Here is a 23,278-nt window from a genome sequence, read left to right on the forward strand (position 1 = left end):
AATGCTGCTGCTTTTATATAGGCCTCTAAAAATAACTCACCCCTCACTGCCATCTACGGCCGGAGTGACAGCCTCCTGCAGCCAATAGCGTCCCCGCATCCGTGAAAGCTCCGCCCACTCCCTCAGCCTCAGCGCCTCCTTAATTGGACGCCAGTGACATCATCAACTCTATTTACCTTATTAGGTCACGCATGAAATTGACTGACAGGTGGCTCCTCCCCTGCCTCCCACCCCTCTCGCGCCGGTCGCCTGGATTGCAGCGTGGTCCAGTCTGCTGCTGGAGGAGCAAACCTGGCAACCTGGCAGTTTGTTCGGAGACCGATTGGCAATCTGGCAATGCGGAAATAGATCTGGCACCCCCGAGCCCGGACTGAGGAGAGAGGCGTGACAGAGCGAGCAGAGAGGAGAGGGGATTGCATTGACAAAGATAAAATAACCAACTATTTCTTTCCTGTTAGCTTTTTTTCTTTTTTAATTAAAGTGCTCAGGTGCGCTCATCTGCACCAGCTGGGATTTTTCCAGCATTTGTTTTTCAACCTGACAAGTCTGAGAAGAAGGAAAGAAGAAGTGCGTTTTTAATCGTTTGGATTCCGGACTTCTTTACTGACTTTTCCTTTTTTTGCGTCAAGCATGGATGTGTTGGCGAATTACAGTATTTTCCAGGAACTCCAACTCGTTCATGACACTGGTTATTTCTCTGCGATGCCTTCCCTGGAGGAGAACTGGCAGCAGGTCAGAGATGATGCGTTTTCTCTTCTTTTCCGGGAAATTGGATGGGTTAGAAACGGGGATGAAATACTATGTGTGCGCTTGTTGGTGTTTGCTGTGTGTGTTTTAAGTGTTTCACATCACTAGAGCGCTCCGGAGCGGCAGCAGCAGCTCGGTGTAGTTGCGTTAGTTTTTTTTTTTCGCTCACATGGAGCACGGCGAGGTCCGCTGACAGGAGAAAACACACACACACACACACACGCACACACACAGAGGGAGTGGGTGAGGAGGAGGAGGAGGAGGAGGAGAAGGGAGAGGATACAGACAGCTTTACGCTGTAATGGCACAAATGGACAAACATCATGTTAAAATGCGTAAAAACATTTGAACCATCTTTACATTCGCGCACGCCCCTTACTACAAGCGAATGGTCCCTTAAATGTGCCTTAAACATACTTAAGTGCTAATTAAACCCCTTAATCATTGATGTAAAAGCATGAGCATGACGCTGTGAAATTCCCCATGATGATATTCAGATGTTTAACTAAAACCCTAAAAAAAAGCTTGAAATGCTGCAGGAAAAAACTCAGATGGTCACAAGCTGGAAATGTTGCTTTTTCTTAGAGGTTGACGTTTTGGAGAAAATATGTTTTGGGCTTCACTTTGGTCTGTTTAGAATACAATTCAGCTGTTTTACCACTGACTTATCCAATACATGTTTAACATTTCGGTGATATCCACTGCTGTTTCATACAACTCTGAAAATGCAGGTGGTCAAGCTACAAATGCTGCTTCCCTTTACCAGCCAGAGAGAGACAGAGAGAGAGAGAGAGAGAGAGAGAGAGAGAGAGAGAGAGAGAGAGAGAGGAGAGGGAGAAGAGAGAGAGAGAGGCGAGAGAGAGAGAGATAGATAGAGAGGAAGAGAGAGAGAGAGCGAGGTAGAGATGAGAGAGAGAGGAGAGACCATAGAGAATAGGGGCGCGCCCATCCTCTATCTTCTTCTCGATATATCGCCTCCTCCTCTCTCGCTCTCCTCATCTCTCTTCTCGGGCTCTCGCTCTTTTCTTCTCCTCTCTCTTCTCTCTCTCCGTTTCTCTCTCTCTGCCTTCTGTTTCTCTTGCTCTCGCCTCGTTTTGCTCTTTGCTTCGAGCTGCTCTCTTTTTTCTCATCTCTCTCCCGTTCTCTCTCTCGCTCGCTCTTAGAGATAGCTCTTTTTCTCCTCGCTCCCCCCAGCCCCAAAGACCGAGCTCAATCTAGGCTAGGGTCGATCTCCACTTCGAGAGACCGTTATCCTCCGCCCTATAAGAGACCCTGAGAAAGCTCTCTCGCACCTCGAGGGCCACAGAGCGATTCGCTCTCTCCTCTCCCTCTCTCTCCCTCTCATCTCCCGAGAGCTAGAAGGATCCGAGATCGATACTCATATAATAGAGTATAGCTATCGAGTAAGTCTCGGGGAAAGAGAATATAGCCATGAACATAGAGACATCCGGCTGCTCTCGTCTTCCGCCCCGAGGAGCTAGAGAGAGGGGAGAGGGAGAGAGATAAGGGAGAGAGAGAGATAGGGAGAGAGAGAGCAACATTTAGGGCTGCACATTGATCTGATGAGGATCACATTTTACCCCTTTAAGTTACTTATTTTGTGGATATTTTACCTTAACATGAATATTAAAAGTGTAAGGAGGTTGTAGAGTTTAGAAACGATGGCTTTCCTTTAACTTTCCTCTTTTATCAAAGGAAGATCGACTCGATGCTGTATTTAAATGACAGTCGGGACTCTAAGTGGGAGCTGATTGAAGGTGAAAGTGGAGTGATCAGTTTGAGCTTATGATGGCGAATGCAGTTTTAAGTGTGACTGATCTGATCGATAGACCAGTCTGTCAGTCTGTTATGTTTGGATTATCACACACACACACGCACACACGCATGCATGCACACACGCACGCACACGCACACACACACACACACACACACACACACACACACACACACACACACACACACAGTCCATGGAAGATGGACACATGCTTAACAACTAGTGACTTGTTCTTAAATAATATATCCACATCTGCCACTGTTTGTTTGCAGATAATCCTGCTGAATTATGCATTATCATCCACTATAGAACATACACTAGAATGAGCATAAGAGCTAACAGACTGTTTTATAACCTTTATCTGATGTGTAAAATATTTTCTGCACTTGTAAAATAGATTAAAGCGGAATTATGTTGATTTTCTTTGTGCCACGTACTTATGACCACGTGGTTGTCTGGTGGTCTGTGGGGATAAAACACATTGACGTTCCTCTTGTTTTTGCAAGTAAAGTAAGGGTTTAAAAATCGAAATGGGGATTTAAAACAGTTTGAGACTCAAGAGAGGAGAATTTAATAACAGAGAGTGAGGTGATACAAATATTTCCCTCAAGTTTCTCCCCTTGAACTTGAGAAGTAGAAGCTGTTAATTGGAAGCCATATTCAGCCTCATGTGTGAGTGTGTGTTGCCACCTTTTATATGCTATGAAATGTAAACCCACAGTCTCCCAACGCGTCCATGAATGGTACAAAATCCACTTATATGGTGCTGGTTCGGTTCAATGTGTGTAATCGAAAGGGTTGGATCGTGTGTTTATAGTCCTGCTTGAAGCCCAGACTGCGTCTCTCCTCTCCGACTGTCTTACTGACACAAATTCACACTGCCTCGTTCTATTTTTAGTCCAAACAGCACACGCTTTCATCCCCTGTAACCTATTTTTATTCCATCTGTAATCATATTGTTAAATGATTGAGAGGTTTCATAGAGTTTAAGGTTTTGATGTCATGTCTCATTTTCCACAGAGTGGCTTGAAAAGCTGTTTAAATGGATGCTTATAAGACAGGAATGTAGAGCCGGGGGGGGGAAGTAATTCCACTCAGTTCACTTTAATTTGCAGAAAACAGTTGTACGTGTGTCAGCCTAATACAAAGACTGGTAAACTAAAATGAGAGTCCACTGTAAGGTATCGTTTGACAGCAATGTGACTCCAGACTTTTGGCACTAATACCAAAAGTGAATGACAGCACCTGTTTTGTGTGAGTGGCTAAACTTACATATGGGCAGTCTGAAAGTTTGGAACAACATTAGTTGTTATCTTGACAACAACTAGTTGCGATGAGAAGTAATTGGAGGCAATTGAAAGCTGTCTTCTTGAAGGAGCACCCTGACATGTTTTCCTTCTGCTTGTTTGTGATATTACCAGGAATTAGATGAGAAGACTTTGTATTTACAGTACATTCATCCTGTGGACACAAACACGACTGGCTGTCGTTGCTTCAGGCCTGCTGGACGTGTAAGAACCAGAAGGCGTGTGTCTGTCTGCTTGATATGGAGGGTTTTTTTTTGCCCAGGTGATTCTTGGATGTAATTGGTGACTGTTGCTCACTAACTAACAAGATGCTGACAGCATCCTGGACCCGCCTCTCTATTGAATGAGATAAAACTGATTTCCCATCTGACTTCTGGTAAGATATCTAACCAGCACCCAAAATGCCAAAATATATTTTTTGATATTACTTGTTTTTTGACAAATCCTGTCAGATTTTTGAATTTGTTTTATTTTTTAATCTCCATTTCCCTCACACATACTACTCTGTGGGAGACCTCTTTTAAATATGAGCTCAGTTTTTCAGAGTGGAAAATGCTGTTATTGTGGATGGAAGGCCAAAACTGATTGGAAAATATTTTTTGTCAGTTGTATCCGCACTAGTGAGGCAATCTCAGAGAGAGCACACACACGCACACACACACACGCAGACACACACACACACACACACACACACACACACACACACACACACACACACACACACACAAACAAACAGTGAGACCAGGCACACCCCAGTTTTTTCCACTTGTGTTCCTTCTGTCTCCCCTAGCCCCTCATTCACTCCAACAAACACACACACACACACACACACACACACACACACACACACACACACACACACACACACACGCTCGTCTGGCATTCACTAATGGAAAGCTATGGTCTGGCAGGACTCATCCCGCCACTTTCGACAGTAATTGGCCGTTTGCTGTCAGACGGACAAAGAAACATACACACACACACGCGCGTGCGCACACACACACATACACACACACACACACACACACACACACACACACATACACACACACAAACAAACAATCAGATTTGTGTGTCATTTATCTTTCCTGTCTGTCCCTGCATCATGCTCCTGGTCTTTGTTTCCTTGTACTCGCTTCTTTTATCAGCTGCTTTGCATCATGGCTAAACATGTGGAAAACATGCATGCACGCACACACACACACACACACACACACACACACACACACACACACACACACACACACACACACACACACACACATACACACACACACTCTCTCTTCCTCGCCTGTCTATCAGCCTTGTTGCCTCTGACAGTATGAGCCCATATTTTGCATATAATTGCTGCATCTTTGTGTGTGTGTGTGTGTGTGTGTGCGTGTGTGTGTGTGTGTGTGTGTCCAAGGATAACATGGCAAACCCAGACTTTTCCAATTAGATATAATCAATTTATTTCAAAGCAGAGCCATGCCAAAGTCCGATGAGCTCGAGGTAATAAGTGACAACACAGGATTGGTGGAAATGAAAACTGAAGCAGAGGTTTAGGTTTCATTTGGTTGTTGTGAATACGAATCTGCCTTAACGGACTCAGACAATACAGTAAAGAGTCACTGCATGCAGGTAATCAGCCTCAGTTAGAAGCCTAACGGTGCTTTAAACTGGCTGCTACTCTCACAGCCTCTGTCTCATCTTGTCTCTTGGTTTATGTTCTCTGTGTCTGTAGTTCTTTTCAAGCTGATTGATTTATAACCGTGGTGTCGTTACAACACTGTGCTAGACCAACTGTGTTACTGATATACAGTGTCTCCATTAGGCCTGACAAGCCTGCAACCTACAGACCTGCATCTTTCTAATGAGTGCATGCTCTCAGTATTGTGCCTTCTGCTGATTCAACCATTGCATGTACTTATGTCCAATCCTCATCGTATTTCTGCAAAAGAAACAATCGCAAATCTTACCCATCACTGCTATCTTTCACTTTAAATCAACCAATTAAGTGTACATGCAATCACCACGAACAGACTATTTCACCACTGTTGTGCAATTATCACTGCCATGTGCAATATTCACTTTTACAACTTTTGATCAACCACTTTGTACTTATATTATTTTTATTCTATTTTATTCTATTTTATTCTATTTTATTCTATTTTATTCTATTTTATTCTATTTTATTCTATTTAATTATTGTGTACTCACCACTTTACTTTCATGTTCTTTTGCTGTAACAGGGTACATTTCCTCTTTGTGGGACTATTAAAGGATTTCTGAACCATTGCTAAAAGCCTCAATCACATACAACCAAAACCTTGCCCTGACGCAGAGCTTACTGTCAGGCTGTGTATCGTCACAAAAACGTCCATTATTTCCAAATCTCTGCTAAAAAGTTCTAACACTAAACCTAAACTGAACCACCAATAACTCAGGCTGAGCATTTAACTTATGGAGTTTGTTGTTTATGCTACACAGCCCGGGAGGAAATATTGCCATTTACTTTAGGTCAAAATATTCCCTCAGGCATTTTTTATGCACCAAAATGTTTCTTGTACTTGTGTGTATTATTGTTATTATCTTTGAATCACTGATCACCCACATGCTGACTTACAAGTACAGGATACATATTACCTCAGTGTATTGCAAAGTTATGTAAAAAGTTAGCAAGTTTGAAAATCTGCAACAATGCGTCAATTCACAAAATTCCTAACAAAACTTATTTATTTATGTATTTCGTATATTTAAAGTGGGGTGTTTTGTTTTGTTGTTCAAACATTAAAAATAAGACCCAGTCCTACTCACACTAATAGATGAACGAAGATATAGATCATAACAGTCATAAGATATTCAGCAGGCTGTGCAGCTTCTGATGTACAGTGTCTATTGTTTCCCGTCCCTCTCTTCTCTTCGGTAACCTGCTAACCCACTGCAAGGACCGCTGCATGAACTGGGTTTTCTCTACGTCTCTCTCTTTTTCTCTCTTTCCCCTCGGCTTGATGCTGGCCCTGGGAAGTTTGACAAGATAATGAATTGCCATGCATGCTGCAGTTTTTCACATTTCACAGCCCAGTAACTCTGTATGTAGGGATGGGGGGGTGGGGGTGGGAGTGGTGTGAGTGGATAAGTGGAGAAAAGAATGAGGGAGAAAGAAAATCCCGCTAGACACAATACTTGAGGTAAGGTGCATAAATGCAGATGAAAGTTAGTCAGGAAAGAGAAGACCTTTTTTTTTTTTTTTTTTTTTTTTTTACTCCGTCTTCCTCATGTCTCTCGCCATCCGTCCCGTGTTACCACAGACACGCACACACAGTTGTGTAATTGTCTGGTGTACAGCTGCTTCCTCATAGTCATAGCAGACGGGAAAAAGAGGAAGACGAGTAAGAAAAACAAAAGAAGAGAAAAGAAAGAGAACATAAGGAAAGAGATGACAGAAAAGTGAGAGCGACAGAGAAATACAAAGAGAGGAGAGGTAGGGAGAAGAAGAAATAGCTGCTGGTTATGTATTGTAGTATTACTACATACTGTATGTCTAGTGCTGAAACATTACAATCAATAAGCCAGTTTATTTAAAGTAAATTAATGAAAACTTTGTGTAATTTGTGTAATTTATCTTGTAAAATTGAAATATTCTGGTTCCAGCTTTTAAATGCAATGAATTGGCAGCTTTTTGCGTATCATGCAATGTTTTTGACCTTGTTGACTCTTACGCTCAATTAACAATGTTGAAGCCCGTGATGTCCAACACTTTGGTCTATGGTGTATCTTTGTAACTTGATACAGACCTCCATGTTACTTTAAGGATTCATCCTGATGATCCTCTGACTTTTGGTTTGTGTCACCAACAGGTCAAAGCTTCCACTCGTCCAACACTAAATGACTTATTGCTGCATCGTCTGCAGACGACTAAGATTCCAACATTGTTACTCCACACAGTCGCACCACATTACTGAAAACCAAGCCTGAAGTGAAACCTGTTGTCTGAAACTTATTGGATTGTGGAATCAATTGTATTGGTGTTAATATCAAATGTTATTTACATGTGCCAGCAATGAGGGTTTTGCAGCCACGTTTCCAATGGTTCTTTTGGCAAGTAGGATATATTGTAGCTGTCAGAAATGACCCATAACAATAACTGAGGCAGACATGTTTTTTACCTGTCAGCTGCTTGTTTCATTTTGAACTGAACCCGCCAGGCTCAGGTTGATTAGCAGAACTTCTAGTCGGCCTATATGTGTCAGTCCCGTGATTGACTGGCGCCTGGTCCAGTGTGACCTGCCTCTTGCCCGCTGGACACTGGGACTGACAAGAGTCCACTGTGAACCTGAACAGGACCAGCTTTATAGAAAATGGATGGATTGAAGTCTCAATTATGAATTCTGAGCAAATAATTATGAGGCGCTATTTTACCTTTTTTACTATACATACTATAATTGCATTTTCCATTCATAACTATATGCAGCATAAAAAATAAGATAAAAAAAAAACACAGGACGTGATGTTAAACAATCCCTTGTGCCAATAGATGGTGAGCATTTGTTGAGATTCGCCTCGTTGTTGGGAGTGGCAGATGGGTGACAGGTGGGGCTTCTCAAGTGGCCACCCTCTATCTTCAGCGTTTCGTTAATAAGCCCTCTACGTGTCTGGAGGGCTCAATGGTGGATTCGAGCCTATAAAGCCCGTCCTTGGATTCCTACTTTCTTTCAGCTGCTACAAGAAGCCACAAAACCTCTGCTTCCCACTTCCAGCCACGCTGTTTTGCTTCTGCTGCCAGCTCTACGTAGCAGAGATTCTTACGCCCACAGGCCACACTTGCATTCGTCATTCATAACTTTAATGTAGATCTTATAGTCCAGTCATGACCACACACTAGAGAAAGATGGAAAAACATTTGAAGCTGTAAAATAAGTCAAATTTGTAAAATAAATACATTTAAAAAGCCTTTTTTCTCAAACATGCGTGCTCACTTCTTACAGTGTGGAAGTCGGTGCCAATATTCTCCTCAATACGAGCCGCTCTAATCACTGCATTCATTCATTTTCTTTTTTATCGTTCTCCCAAACACACACACAGTTATTGTCTTCTCCTCATAATTTGAAATCACTCGAGTAAAACACACACACACTCGCCCGAGAACCCATAATTCAGTAAGTGAATAAGGCACTCAGTCTACGGTGGCAGAGATTAGATAAGAAAGTGAGCAGTCAGACTGCCGCGGCAGGAAAGCAGAACAAATGAACTGCACTCGTGATGGAGAGAGCTTATACTGTGAAAGCCATAGCCCTGATCTCTCAAGATGTGTGTTTTCTTTTTTTTTTATGGAGGGCAGCTCTCCAGCACTATTCACCATGGAGCCCGATTACTACAGTTTACAAGGAGATTTAACCATTCATCTCTCCATGCTTCAAGCACACTGTGGATATCGGCCATTGTGTCGTTTTTTTTCTGCATTCATAAGGAATGGAGAATGGAGAAGTTTAGGAAATGTGCTTGTTTGCTGTATTACTTGCTCTCAAAATGAGAAAAAGGATATCAGTTTTATCTCTGTGGCTTCAGGATAGGTAGGTGTTTAGCGTAGCTCAGCAAAGACTGTAAGCAGGGGGAGACTGCTGTCACAGCTGCAGGAGTGAAGCTTGCATTAGGGCTCAGTCACCACAGCATTTCAGACCAAAATCTGTTAATTGCAATGAAACCGCTGCAATGAGTGGATTTGCTTGCACAGCAACTTTACTGGTAAAGTAAACACTTTTATATAGAGTTCAATTTTGTGGAGCTAAAGAGCTGCAACGATTAATTAATTAACGTGTGAGTCATTCTCTGGTTCCAGATTTATCCATTTTATATAATTGTAAATGGAACATCTTTGAATTTTTGATTGTTGGTCGGACAAAACAAGACATTTGAAGATGTCACCTTTTGGCTCTGAGAAATGATGATGACTATTTGTTTCACTGCCTGCAGTCCGTCTTGAGCCAGGAACTGATTGTCCAAATACGTTCCTTTTGAATTAAGAGTGCTTACTTTCCATCTGGTTAGTCACTTTACCTCCGTAGCGTCCATCACCATCTATTAATATGTTGGGTGTGAAAAATAATTGTGCTGTGTCACTTTCTTGTGTGACCGGGTACTTAGAGAAGACATGTTTCAACAGCTGCAGGTGAAAGCCCCAGTTTTTAACTTCCCCATTTATTTCAAGAAACCTATTTGAGAGGAAAAGCTATTGGAAGGTTTCCTCGCGTTAGGATCTATACACGGCTCTGGACTGATTGATTAATACGGCCAAACCATAATCATACTTTAAGGATTTACAGGAAAGGGAAGTATTTTTGACTGAATGGAACTACAGGATCTATTTAGGTCTTTATTTTATTTATAACTCTTCTATTTTCTGCTATGAGACTGGATTTGCTGGTCAAACACAGTTATTTCAAAACAGAGTGTTTGATTTTTATTATTTCTTTTTTTAGAGAAATCCTCCTGGTGATCACATGCTGAGCTGTGTTGACACACACACACACACACACACACACACACACACACACACACACACACACACACACACACACACAGGTGTGTTGTGTTGTCTGCGCTTGTGTCTCTACATCCTGCTGAGCCAGTGTTTGCAGACCAAATGGCTCTGGGATTAAGCCTTGTGACCTGGCTTCCATCCAACCCTCCCATTCTCTCTCTCTCTCTCTCTCTCTCTCTCTCTCTCTCTCTCTCTCTCTCTCTCTCTCTCTCTCACTCTCTCTCACTCTCTCTCTGCCCCCTGTTACCCCCCTCACATGCTTTTGTTTATGCGCATTTCAAATTTGCACATTCCAAAAAACTGAATGGAAAGGATAAGAATTTAAAAAACAAATATAGCAAAAGTTTTTGCTCTGGTCTGAGGTGGAAAAGTTGACGTGTCAGCAAAGACAAGAAACGGAAAACTAATTTTGCAAGTAAACATTGGCACCGTAGGAACTGCTTCCTCTTACTTTCTTCTTCTCTTTTATTACTGCCAGAGTAAGGAGAATAACATCGAGAGCCTGACAAACCATGATGTGTTTGGCCAGAGGAGACAGAATAATTAATGAAAAATAACAAATACCAGCAGCATCAAAATGTCATGAAGAACCAGAAGAGTTACTCTTTCCATAATGTTATGATCTCCTGAGAATATTCCCACAGCTCGAGTTAATTAAAACACTGATTCACATTTTAATTTGCAGACTTTTTTCTGCAAATTTGTTAAATATCTGCACATCTGGTCGGGTACACACCCTCTTCCTGTCTCTTTAGATCTTAGCTCATGTGCTGAACTAACCAGGGCACTCACATGAACTGTGTGTGTGTTTTGGGTAATGACATCATTCATAGTGTGCAGAGGATGTTGACAGTAGCAGAGGAAGTGTGTGGGTGTGTGTGTGTGTGTGTGTGTGTGTGTGTGTGTGTGTGTGTGTGTGTGTGTGTGTGTGTGTACTAGCTTGCCAAGGCCTACAGTTGGCAGTACAGCATTCAGATTACACACATACAAATATGTGTTGCTGGTTTCACAAATGATATATCAAACTAGTGCTTAAAATTAATTAGACTGTGCATAGACTTAGGCTAGTCTAAAGTAAGTACATTTAAAGTAAGTAAATATTTAAATCCTAAAAGGTTCAACACCATTTCCCCATGCTATCTCATTTAACCATCAATGTCGCCTTCTGATATCTGACAAAAAGATTTGTCTGCTGTGTTTTGTAGCGGGCGATGACGAGAGAGAGGAACAGTGTTACTGCTTCCCTAATCCCTAAATGTTCCCAGAAAAATGTCCTTGCAACTGACATTGTAATTGTGCCAAACTGTGTACCTTCTGAAATTGTTTCCAAAGGCACAACTTCTGTGCCAGAGTATACGGAGCCGAGCAGCTTGAGTGTACCTTCAGATGGAGCTCACCTCATTTTCAGCATGGGAAGTCAAGAACAAAGTATGTTTGCTATTCGCTTTTTCAAGAAATGGGGAATTATTTTCTGCTTCTCAGTGTTGCTAGGAAGATAGGAGAACGGCAGACTACTAAATGGATGATTTAAAAAAATCTTAAGTCCAGGGGCTCCAACGTATATATTGAATAAAGAAAAGATATTAAACTTTACAGTATGTGAATGACAGCAGTGGGTCATCAAATGGACTCCTCTTGCTCATTATTAACATAATCTTTGTCCAGCCTTTGATACATCTGTTAGTCAGATCAGAACTGTGATCACATTATTAAAATATCATCCATGTATGTGTGTGTGTGTGTGTGTGTGTGTGTGTGTGTGTGTGTGTGTGTGTGTGTGTGTGTGTGTGTGTGTGTGTGTGTGTGTGTGTGTGTGTGTGTGTGTACGTGGGGAAGAGACAGAGTTGCAGTGAAGATGGAGCGTGCCAGCGTTCCAGTGCGCCTTTATGGTATGCATGGTTGGTGTGTGTGTGTGTGTGTGCAGAGCGGGACGCAGTAAATGGGTCATATGCAGTGGAGGAGGATGACCTTGGGAATTTGTCCTGTTTTTCTTTACGAGTCTGCCGACGCTGTTCTTTGTCTCAGAGACAGAGAGGAGGTGGAAACACAACGGAGAACTGAGAGTCGACAGATTTATCCAAAGCCAGATGTATTGTCAGTCTTCTCCAAACTGTTGCCTGAAAGTTGGAAGCACACATTTGTTTCAAATATCAATGTGGATACTGTATTATTTTTCCTCAAAGGTTCCCTGTGGAGTTTTGGACCGTCCTCACAATGGTGTTACTCTAATCCACTAATCTACGGGTGAAAGTAACATGCCAAGATACGCAGCGATGCTCTGACAAAGGCGGAGAAGTCTGCTTGATAGTAAACATAGATGTAAACAATGCTTTCAAACCTCAGCTTCATTGGCTCCTGCTGGTTTCGCTTTTACGTTTCCTCTAGCTCTCATTGGCTTCATCCACCTGATCTGATCACTGGATATGAAACGGAAAAGGAAAACCACTGCAGGGTCAGAAATGTTAAATGTCTGAGTCACTAATTTAATCCGTATTATGTCATTTCCTCTGTCATTTCCTGCTGCAGCTTTAAGTGATCTGACTCAGTGTTTTGGATGAGATTTACAGTACATGTGGAACTAAAGTAGCCCTGATTAGATCATCATTTATTACTTAATGTGTAACTAAAAAGAGTTACTCCTATCTAATTACTATCACTCTGAAATATGTTCTTCTAGCCTAACTTCCCTAATCCACCATGTCAAAATACCAGCCAATATTGATTCAGACAATAACACTATATCTATATATATATATATATATATATATATATATATAGATATATAGATATATATATATATATCCTACTGTTTTATAAATGTTTGAGTTTTGTCATAATTGCACGTTATGCAAGTATTTCTAAATAAGGCCAGCTGTGTGCTGCTGTACGGTTGTGGTGTCTGGCCCAGCAGTGCCATGCCTGCCATACTGGGATAAGTGGGTCGTCAGCTATTTTAATCCACAATGTTACCAGCAGTACCTGAGGGAATAGACAAGTGCTATGTGTTTGTAGATAAATGTGCTCCCAGTCCATATGCACATGTACAGAGAGACATGAGGCAGAGTAGAGAGAGACAGTATGTATCTGAGAAAAAAGACAGGGAATTACAACATCACTCTACAATAATGCAAGTTAATTTGATATTTTGTTTAAGTGTCAAACAGGGTTGCCATATTCTAAAAGAGACGGTTAAATTTCTTCTTTTTCCTCCTTTTTTTTTACTGGTTGAACAACACCTTTGTGCATTACGGCCCCCATCTGTTAGTAGATGGATTTTCAACAAAACCGGCAGATACTCTGCTTGATTCTTTAGCAGCTTACGACTCCATTCTGCTGCCTCTGTCTCTCTTTTTTTTGTGTGGCAGAGAAGCTGACCAAACAGTACATGTGGTGTTATTAACGTACTGTATCTTTTTGACGTTTTTATTGCCAGATGATTACACAAATAAAACGTAGCGATTCGATTGGGGGTCATAAATGCTACCTGTTAACCAAGGCTAGTTTCTGAGCTGCTGCATCGAAGCCCTGAGGCAACTCACTTTTGTTTTTAATATGTTGTATGTAGGAGAAGCATAAAAATATAAATTGTGTTATTGATTCTACATCAAAGACGACACCTTGATTGTGTGACCAGATGTGTTGGCAATACAGATTGCAGGAATTTCAGAGAGCTAGAGGTGTTAAAATAAGTGAGTTGGATTGGACATCAATCAAATCAAAAGCAATACTATAGTGAATATACATTTTGGGTATCACATACTCCCACCACTACTACTACTACTACTACTACTACCACTACTACTACTACCACTACTACTACTACTACTACTACTACTACCACCACTACTACTACTACCACCACCACCACTACTACTACCACTACTACTACTACTACTACTACTACTACTACGACTACGACTACGACTACTACTACTACTACTACTACTACTACTACTACTACTACTACCACTACTACTACTACCACCACCACCACTACTACTACTACTACTACTACTACTACTACTGCTACTACCATCACCACTACTACCACCACTACTACTACCACTACTACTACTACTACTACTACCACCACCACCACTACTACTACTACTACTACTACTACTACTACTACTACTACTACTACTACCATCACCACTACTACTACCACTACTACTACTACTACTACTACTACTACTACTACTACCATCACCACTACTACTACCACTAACTACTACTACTACTACTACTACTACTACCACCACCACTACTACTACTACCACCACCACCACCACTACTACTACTACTACTACTACTACTACTACTACTACTACTACCACTACTACCATCACCACTACTACTACCACTACTACTACCACTACTACTACTACTACTACTACTACTACTACTACTACTACTACTACTACCATCACCACTACTACTACTACCACCACCACCCACAACCACCACCACCACTACTACTACTACTACTACTACTACTACTACCACTACCACCACCACCACCACTACTACTACCACTACTACTACTAATACTAATACTACTACTACTACTACTACTACTACTACTACTTACCTACTGCTCCCTTACCTACTACTACTACTACTACTACTAATACTACTACTACTACTACTACTACTACTTACCTACTACTCCCTTACCTACTGCTACTCCCTTACCTACTACTACTACTACTACTAATACTACTACTACTACTACTACTTACCTACTGCTCCCTTACCTACTACTACTACTACTACTAATACTACTACTACTACTACTACTACTACTACTACTACTTACCTACTACTCCCTTACCTACTGCTACTCCCTTACCCCTGCAGGCTTGCAAGGTGTCTCTGGCAGTTTGTATCCTGGCCTCATACATTGGATTCCACTTCTTCACTGTTGACCCATTCGCTTAGTATGATCCAAACATCCATGTAGTATCCGTTTACACTAGAGCTGAAACTAGTACTCAATTAATCAATTAGTGCATTGACAGAAAATTAGTCTGCAACTGCTATGATCATTTATGAATAATTTCTGTCATTCTTCAAGCACAAATACCAAACATTGCTGATTTTCTGTGTTTTATGTCATTGTAAATGTCACATCTTTTAATTATGACTGTTGGTTGGATACAAATGTTAAGAGACCACATTGGAACCTGGAAAATCGATAATATATATAGACGATGGTGAATTGAGGAAATATTTATTACTCGATAATTACAATGATAAATAATAGTTCCAGCTCTATTTTTAAATCATTCAGTTTGTCACTGTGTGGATGGTTGTCACAGTCCATGTTACAACATGGGACCAGTGCGTCCACAGAGAGTCTGGCAGGGAGCCTGGAAGAAAGACAAAAATATGCTTTTTCAGATTTATGCACATGAGTGTGGACATGGCCTCAGTTTCCAGCTGGATGAAAAGCAAACTTCACTTTGATGCCAATTGTAGACATTGTGTGTGCGTGTGTGTGTGTGTGTGTGTGTGTGTGTGTCTGTGTGTGTGTCTGTGTCTGTGTCTGTGTGTGTGTGTGTGTGTGTGTGTGTGTGTGTGTGTGTGTGAGGGGAGGCATTTGAATTATTTAAGGATGAACTGCAGGACACAGCAAAGTGGAGAAAGAGAGGGTGTTTCTCTTTCACCCCCAAGACAACTTTCTAATGCAGAGGGGGCTGGTCTTCCACACGCACACGCACACACACACACACACACACACACACACACACACACACACACACACACACACACACACACACACACACACACAGAGGCATGTATGAGTCATGTGTCCACCCGCTTTGCTTTCCAGCAACATACAAAGACCTCTGGAGATAGAAAAGAGAGGGAAGAAAAGAAGAAGGTGTGATGACAGTAGAAAGCTCCCCTGGAGTCATGCACACACACACACACACACACACACACACACACACACACACACACACACACACACACACACACACACACACACACACACACACACACAGACAGACATCTCTACGGTCGATATCTCCAATACTCAGCAAATAGATTGATAAATGGCACTAGGTAAGAGGAGATATAATCACAAATACATATTTTTGATTATATTGTAAACTGTGCCTTTAAGTGGTTGTTGAGAATTCCTTAATTCAGTTTTCTTATGAAGATTATCTTAAGTGGTCTAAGCAGAAAACTAAAACTCACCATACCAAAATACGTGTTCTGGTGATGTTCTTATAAAATGTTTCTATTCAGGAAGTCAAAACTAAACAGTTGATATAATTTGGTGTGGTTAAGATGTCTGGAGCTCAGTTAGTCTGTTAAGTCTGTGATTTTTCTAAATAATTGTTTTGGAAGTTGTAGCTCATGACGATCCAGACAACACAATGACATTCACACACGTACACACAGTCAATTTCTCCAGCTGTTTTACATTGTATTAATGATTACATGTTACCGCACTGATCATCCTGATAGGATTCGGCTCTCTAGTTTACATTAGTCTATTTCAGAAAGTGATTTTAACGAGTGGAACATGAAGGAAGAGGGATCAGCTGCTGGGGTGTCTTAATGGATTGACCTTTTCTGTATATGTGTGTGTGTGTGTGTGTGTGTGTGTGTGTGTGTGTGTGTGTGTGTGTGTGTGTGTGTGTGTGTGTGTGTGTCTGTGTGTGTGTGTGTGTGTGATGGGGTGGAGGGGGATGATGTGAGGGATGAGGTCATTGTGTAGTGTGAGCATGCGTGACTCTTTGTGCGTATGTGAAACAAAGGCAGTTGGGACTGCGTGTGTGTATAAGTGATGACTTCACTCTTAATGCATTTATTTATGATCAGTGTTGCACCTCAAGCTGTGTGTGTGGTCGTGTGTGTGTGTGTGTGGGGGGGGGGTTGGAGTGTTTCTCACCTTTTTAAGGGAAGAGACTGAAAATAAAATGTACATTTCTGATTAATTGCTGTGATGTTGGACTGTCAGTCAGTGTTTAACTGCCTTTACTATCAGAGCATCACAACCTGATCTGAGTATATTAAAGGGACAGTCTAACATTTTGGGAAATCCTCATTTTTTTTACCCACTCAGAGGAGAGAAGAGATATCAGGTTGAGCTGTGTGTGTCCGGTGCAGAGATGAAGGATGGTCCAGGACACGTTTGGACCAGCTTATCACAAGGAGGCACGGGGGGAAACTGCTGGCCTCTAATCAAAAGTGAAACATTACACCCTCCAGTAACTCCAGTAACATTCACCCCCATATGGCCAACAGAGACACCACCTTTATAAAGTCGAGGTTCAAAGGGTAGACTGTCATTAACTGGCATATTGTTAAATGGTATCCATGGAAATAAGCATTAGCAGACAACACCAAACTAAGTGGTTGTTGCGAGCACATAAGTAGGCCACTTGTGACCTTTTATTTATAATTGTATATCTCTTCATGTTGTCGGAGCAACTTTTACACAACATACACTTCCGAAGGAAAACTTTAGTTCTGAAATGCGCCTGATGTTTTTGCAGATTGTTAGTTAAATACAAACATGTTGCAGCTTCAGTAACAACTGTACAACTGTATCCGTATAGTTTCTGATGGCAAAGCTGCCGGTGTAACCTCAGACTGTGAAACATTCTTACTATCAAGAGCAGCGCAGCAGCATTTTTTATTAACATGCAACTGTGTGAAGAGTGAGTGGAAAGTCTGTTTTCCTCTGTTAAGCATCCAGCAGCAGCAGCAGCATCTGTCTACCAGGTGATGTTGAGAAATGTCAGCACACAGATGTGCTTTGTCGAGTTGAAATAAGTGACAGTTTTGTATTGAATGGTGAAATCTGCACAAACTGAAATAGGAATAAGTGAGAAGTGTTTCGACTTCTAGGTTTTGTTCTGCCTCCAGAAATGTCTCTGTGACACTTGGTGGCTCCTGGAGAGAGAGAGAGTTCTGAGTACAATGTAAACCAATACGTTTCTACTCAAGAGTTGATTAAAAGCTTCTCTTTGGTCTGTAACCAGTTCACCAAACAGCATCATCGGCCGGTCAGCGGTGTTGTTGACTCTGATACACATCAGCAGCTTAGGAGCAATGGCCTGAAAAGAGTTTCACTTATACCTCATCCTGATCTGCTGCATGCTGTGGAGAGTCAGTTTAAAACTGTTCTTTAAAACATCAGATATATTTTCTATAATGAGAGCTTTAAGACACAGACACACACACACACACACACACACACACACACACACACACACACACACACACACACACACACACACACACACACACACACACACACACACACACACACTGTAACATAGTTGACCTCACACAGGAGAAAGGTGACGATGCTCTACTTGTGTCTGACTATCATTTTTTGAGTGTGTCTGTGTTTGAACGTGTGTGTGTGTGTGTGTGTGTGTGTGTGTGTGTGTGTGTGTGTGTGTGTCTTCTCTTTTGTTCTTCCCTCTCTCCTCCCATCTATCGTCACGTCTTTGTCTCAGTGTTGTTCACCGTGTCGGCTGCTTTTCTTTGGCCCTTTCATCGCTCTGAGCGATGAAGATTAGCTTGGCACATGGGACACACACACACACACACACAATCCAGCGTCTTATAACAAGCTGTTAACCCTCGTTTATAAGTGTGGCCTTTGAATCAGCTTGGTGAAAGGGAGTGTAATCCATGCCGGACGATTTAATGGTAATCTCCATATCCTGATTAGATTACACACAAACACACACACACACACACACACACACACACACACACACACACACACACACACACACACACACACACACACACACACACACACACACACATGTTGTACGCAACACCAAAATGGACTGAATTGAAACCAAATTTCCCCAAATTGAACATAAAGTATATTTTTCTTCTGTATTTTATTTATTTACCTCTCTCCATGTTTCTGGGTTATTCAGAGTTCCAGATGCATCACAGGCAGACAGGATGCTCTACAAACATTAACATTGATGATGTCTTTTTATAGCAAAGGGCCTTTATGTTTTGGTAACTGACAGTACAGAGTGAACTACATCAATGCCTTTATACATCTGACATTTTCTGCTTTATTTTTAAAAACATTTTCTAACAACCTAATATTCACACACGACAAAACAATTTTTAGCTGCGACAGTTTACACTTTTTACACACACTCTCTGAACCTGCAAACCCAAGTTATATTTTACACATCCACGTGGCTTCGAGGGTCTGCGGAGAGGGTCTGTATGCAGCCCAAAGTTTATGATAATGGGGCTTAGCAGGCAGACTGCACATGCCAGTAAATGAATGTGTGTGTGTGTGTATGTGTGTGTGTGTGTGTGTGTGTGTGTGTGTGTGTGTGTGTGTGTGTGTGTGTGTCCACAGTCTGCTTCCATTTTTGGACTTTATTTGCAGCTTTACCCAGAAGACCTTTTACGACTCTTCCTCTTCAGGCTGCATTCAGACTGACAATAACCCTGCGTCCAAAACATAACAAATGAAATGCCACTTCTCTGTGCGTTGGCAAAGCGGCGGTCACAACACAGAGAGCTCCAGCAAAAGAATGTTTTCACTCCAACACATAGCTTTACTCAAATATGTGCAAGCACACATTCCTGATAGATAGCTTTGTGATGTGAACGGCGTGATTCTACAAATCACCACGCAGTTTTCGAGATGCAAGATATAACAATTTATATGAATGAGTTATAAATTGATAGTAGTGCAGTTTATTGTTGCTGATAAATCTGTAAATTATACTCGACTTTCAGGATATTAAAAGCCTGTCCTATACCCGACAAACAAACTTCAATCCCCCCTTTCTTTTCTTAGTGCAGTCATATATACAGTTTGAACGCAACTTCATACTCAGAATGATTTTATGTTATTTGTATAATTAATATAGATATTTGAATTTGGCACTAGATGTAATTTTTGCAATGTGCAAAGCTGCGAAAAAGTGTAAAAATAGAGTCTCGTGTCCACTACTTGAGAATATGAATTGTTCAAATCAGTGAGGTCAACTCTGTGGTTAAAGGTAAACAGATGTGTTATTATTATTCTAATTACTTTATCTGCTGTGTTTGTTAAATTTAATCTACTCCATCTGTCCTCCATAAAATATATGATCACGAAAATCTGTCGAATTTTTGTGCTGTGACCTCCACGCATGGAACTACTGACTCCAGTGAGCAGTGGGGAGGCTGTTGTTTGCACACTAGCCAACTGCAGACACAGACACAGACACAGACACACACACACACACACACACACACACACACACACATACACGCACACACACACACACACACACACACACACACACACACACACACACACACACACACACACACACACACACACACACACAGAAATCATTAAATGAATGTATTCTTCAGACTGCAGGCTGTCAGCAATATACCAGGAATACATCAGGGGGTAAAAGTCAGCATGTGTGCTGTAGTGTGCAGTCTGTCCTTACACACAGACACACTCACACACACACACACACACACACACACACACACACACACACACACACACGCACACACACACACACAAAGCACCATGGTGCTGACATCATATATAAACACCATCATCATGCACAACATCATTTAACAGCTTGTGGTGTCTGTTTGCGTTCAGACTGATGTGTGGGTGATAAAATCAAGCTTGTTGTTCAGAGTAGCAGCCATTTAAACTAAACGATCTTCACCAACTATAACCTCATTTAAGTGAATGAGAAATGGACAATGAACAACAGTTCACCAAATAACTGCTGTGTGATCTAATGAGCGCTCTGCCAGTGTGAAGGTAAAAACAGGAAGTTGGAGCTGCATCTGGAAAAGAAGGATTAAAATGTGTTTTATCAACTTATTGAGGGATTTATATATACGGCACTCATAATAGGTTAAAAATCCTTTATGTAATTGTGCTTTGTTGCATTAGGTAAGTAAAGGGCTATGTCTACATTACTAATTGAACATTTTAATTTGTCCTAAAATCCCCTAAAGGTTATTTCCTTTTTTGTGGAAAGAGCACAAGTTGAGCACCAGTGGCATAAATAGCTTATCTACCTGAACCTGGTATCCACAAAGTCAGCTACTCTGGGAGCAGCAAGGTGGTACGGTGATAGAATTAGAGTAACAATGTTAGGCTTTGGTATATGTAACACTGGCTCTGCCCTCTGACAGTATCTGCAGGCCTCAGGTGGCAGAGAATGATGCTTTCACTTCTTCTCCGTGACACCAACACAACATAAAAAATGTCACGCAATGCAGCCCGCCCTGCAGGACCCTCAACAGGGGGGCGGTGGGGGGGGGGGGGGGGGGGTAAAGGCCATGCTCAACACAGCTTGACTGACCTTAAACTGGCTTCTAGTTTAACACACACCCACACACATACACACATACACACGGTTATAGATGGGTTGTCATATTGTCACACGCTGTAGAAAATGCAGCAGTAATATCAGCATTTTCCGGATTCAAAGGATCCAAAGCAGTGCTACCTGCTGACAGCAGCTGATACTGGAGTAAAACTCACCTCACTCCACAAAGCACAAGTATAAAAGTAATCAAATGTAAATTTGCATACTTATCATGATTGGACCAGCTGCCATGCACACGCGGTATGTCTTTCATACACCTAAATAAAGCCAGAAACCCCCTGTGGATTTGGATGGAGGATATAATGTGTGAGTGTGAAGAGTGCGCGCTGGTGTGCAAGCACGCACATTCACATGCGTGCTATCTCCTCTCTGGCTAGTTGGCAGAAATGCAGTCTCATATCTCAGCATTAACATAATGTTCTACTTCAGTGGGTTCAGTGGGTTCAGTGCAGTGTTGTTCAGTAAGGCTGATGGAGACAGAAATTACACTATATTTTCCCCGTCTTAATGTTTTGAAATGTATTTATTTGATGTACACACAGTAAGCACTGTGCTAATGATGATTTCCTTTGAACATATTATTACCATATACGTGTATATACATTAAAGAAAATGCTCAAGCAGCCGCGGCTTCATTCTCTGAGCGTTGGCTTTTTATATCTAAAGAGATTTCATGAGGCATCAGTCATGCAGCTTTTATGAAGTTAAAATGCTACGCTTAGATCTCCACTGTAGTTGTGTCATATATTTATACACAAAACTTATAGTATACATCAATGTGCTGTGTTTACACACAAGGAGGCATGAGAAGAGTATATTCTGTATCTGCTTGATCAACACTGCGTTGAAACAATCTGCCCTTGACGTTGAATATGATATTAAAGTCAGTTTTATGGCTGCAGCGTTTCATCACATGGAAATACTCTTGTGATTCCCTTTATACAGTTTTCTCCAAAATGCATCCTGAGATGTTTGGAAAATCCACAATTTCTCGTGGGATTCAGAACACAGTGGATTTGAACTATGCTTGCAATGTGTACAATAAGACAAACTTTATTTTATTGTTACAAATGTAAATCTGTCAATGTCAGTTCAGACTGCAGGTCATTTGAATGATTTTAATTTAAGATGACAGCGTAACGATGTGTGACTGTTGCCCGTACAAGGACGTTGTTTGTTTGTCCAGATTATATCTGAATTTCTCTGAATGGACATTTGATATTTGAAATTATTTTTGGAAGTGACCAGAATTTACTATTATGAATTTGGCATCATTTGCACCCCAGATCTGCCCCATCCCAAGCTCTGATTTATACAATATGTTTGCACCATTACTGCGCAAACACGGCCAGAAGGTTTTGAATGCAATTTGGGAGGAAATAATTAGTTCATTCGTTTATATAATAACCTTAATTTTCTTTCATTTTGTTAGCGGTGTATTTCACCCTTAGTGGCCGCAAAAGCTGCACATTCCTTCGGGGGGGGACAGGATGGACTTTTATCTATCCATCCTGTCTGAGGATGAATGGAAGGATTGATTTCTATGACA

The 23,278-nt window shown here is 41.4% G+C and overlaps 1 protein-coding gene across 1 annotated transcript in view; it reads left to right on the forward strand.

The window, feature by feature from the left end:
* The first annotated feature begins 391 nt into the window (after positions 1 to 391).
* Positions 392 to 23,278, forward strand: part of klf7b (Kruppel like factor 7b) — a 66,292-nt gene continuing 43,405 nt past the window's right edge. Inside the window, exon 1 of the mRNA XM_029458750.1 lies at positions 392 to 732. Coding sequence (XP_029314610.1) covers positions 631 to 732 — 102 coding nt within the window. The 5' untranslated portion in view covers positions 392 to 630. The remainder of the gene's footprint in view (positions 733 to 23,278) is intronic.

This window comes from Cottoperca gobio, chromosome 21 (genome assembly GCF_900634415.1).
Source record: "Cottoperca gobio chromosome 21, fCotGob3.1, whole genome shotgun sequence".
Taxonomy (NCBI): domain Eukaryota; kingdom Metazoa; phylum Chordata; class Actinopteri; order Perciformes; family Bovichtidae; genus Cottoperca; species Cottoperca gobio.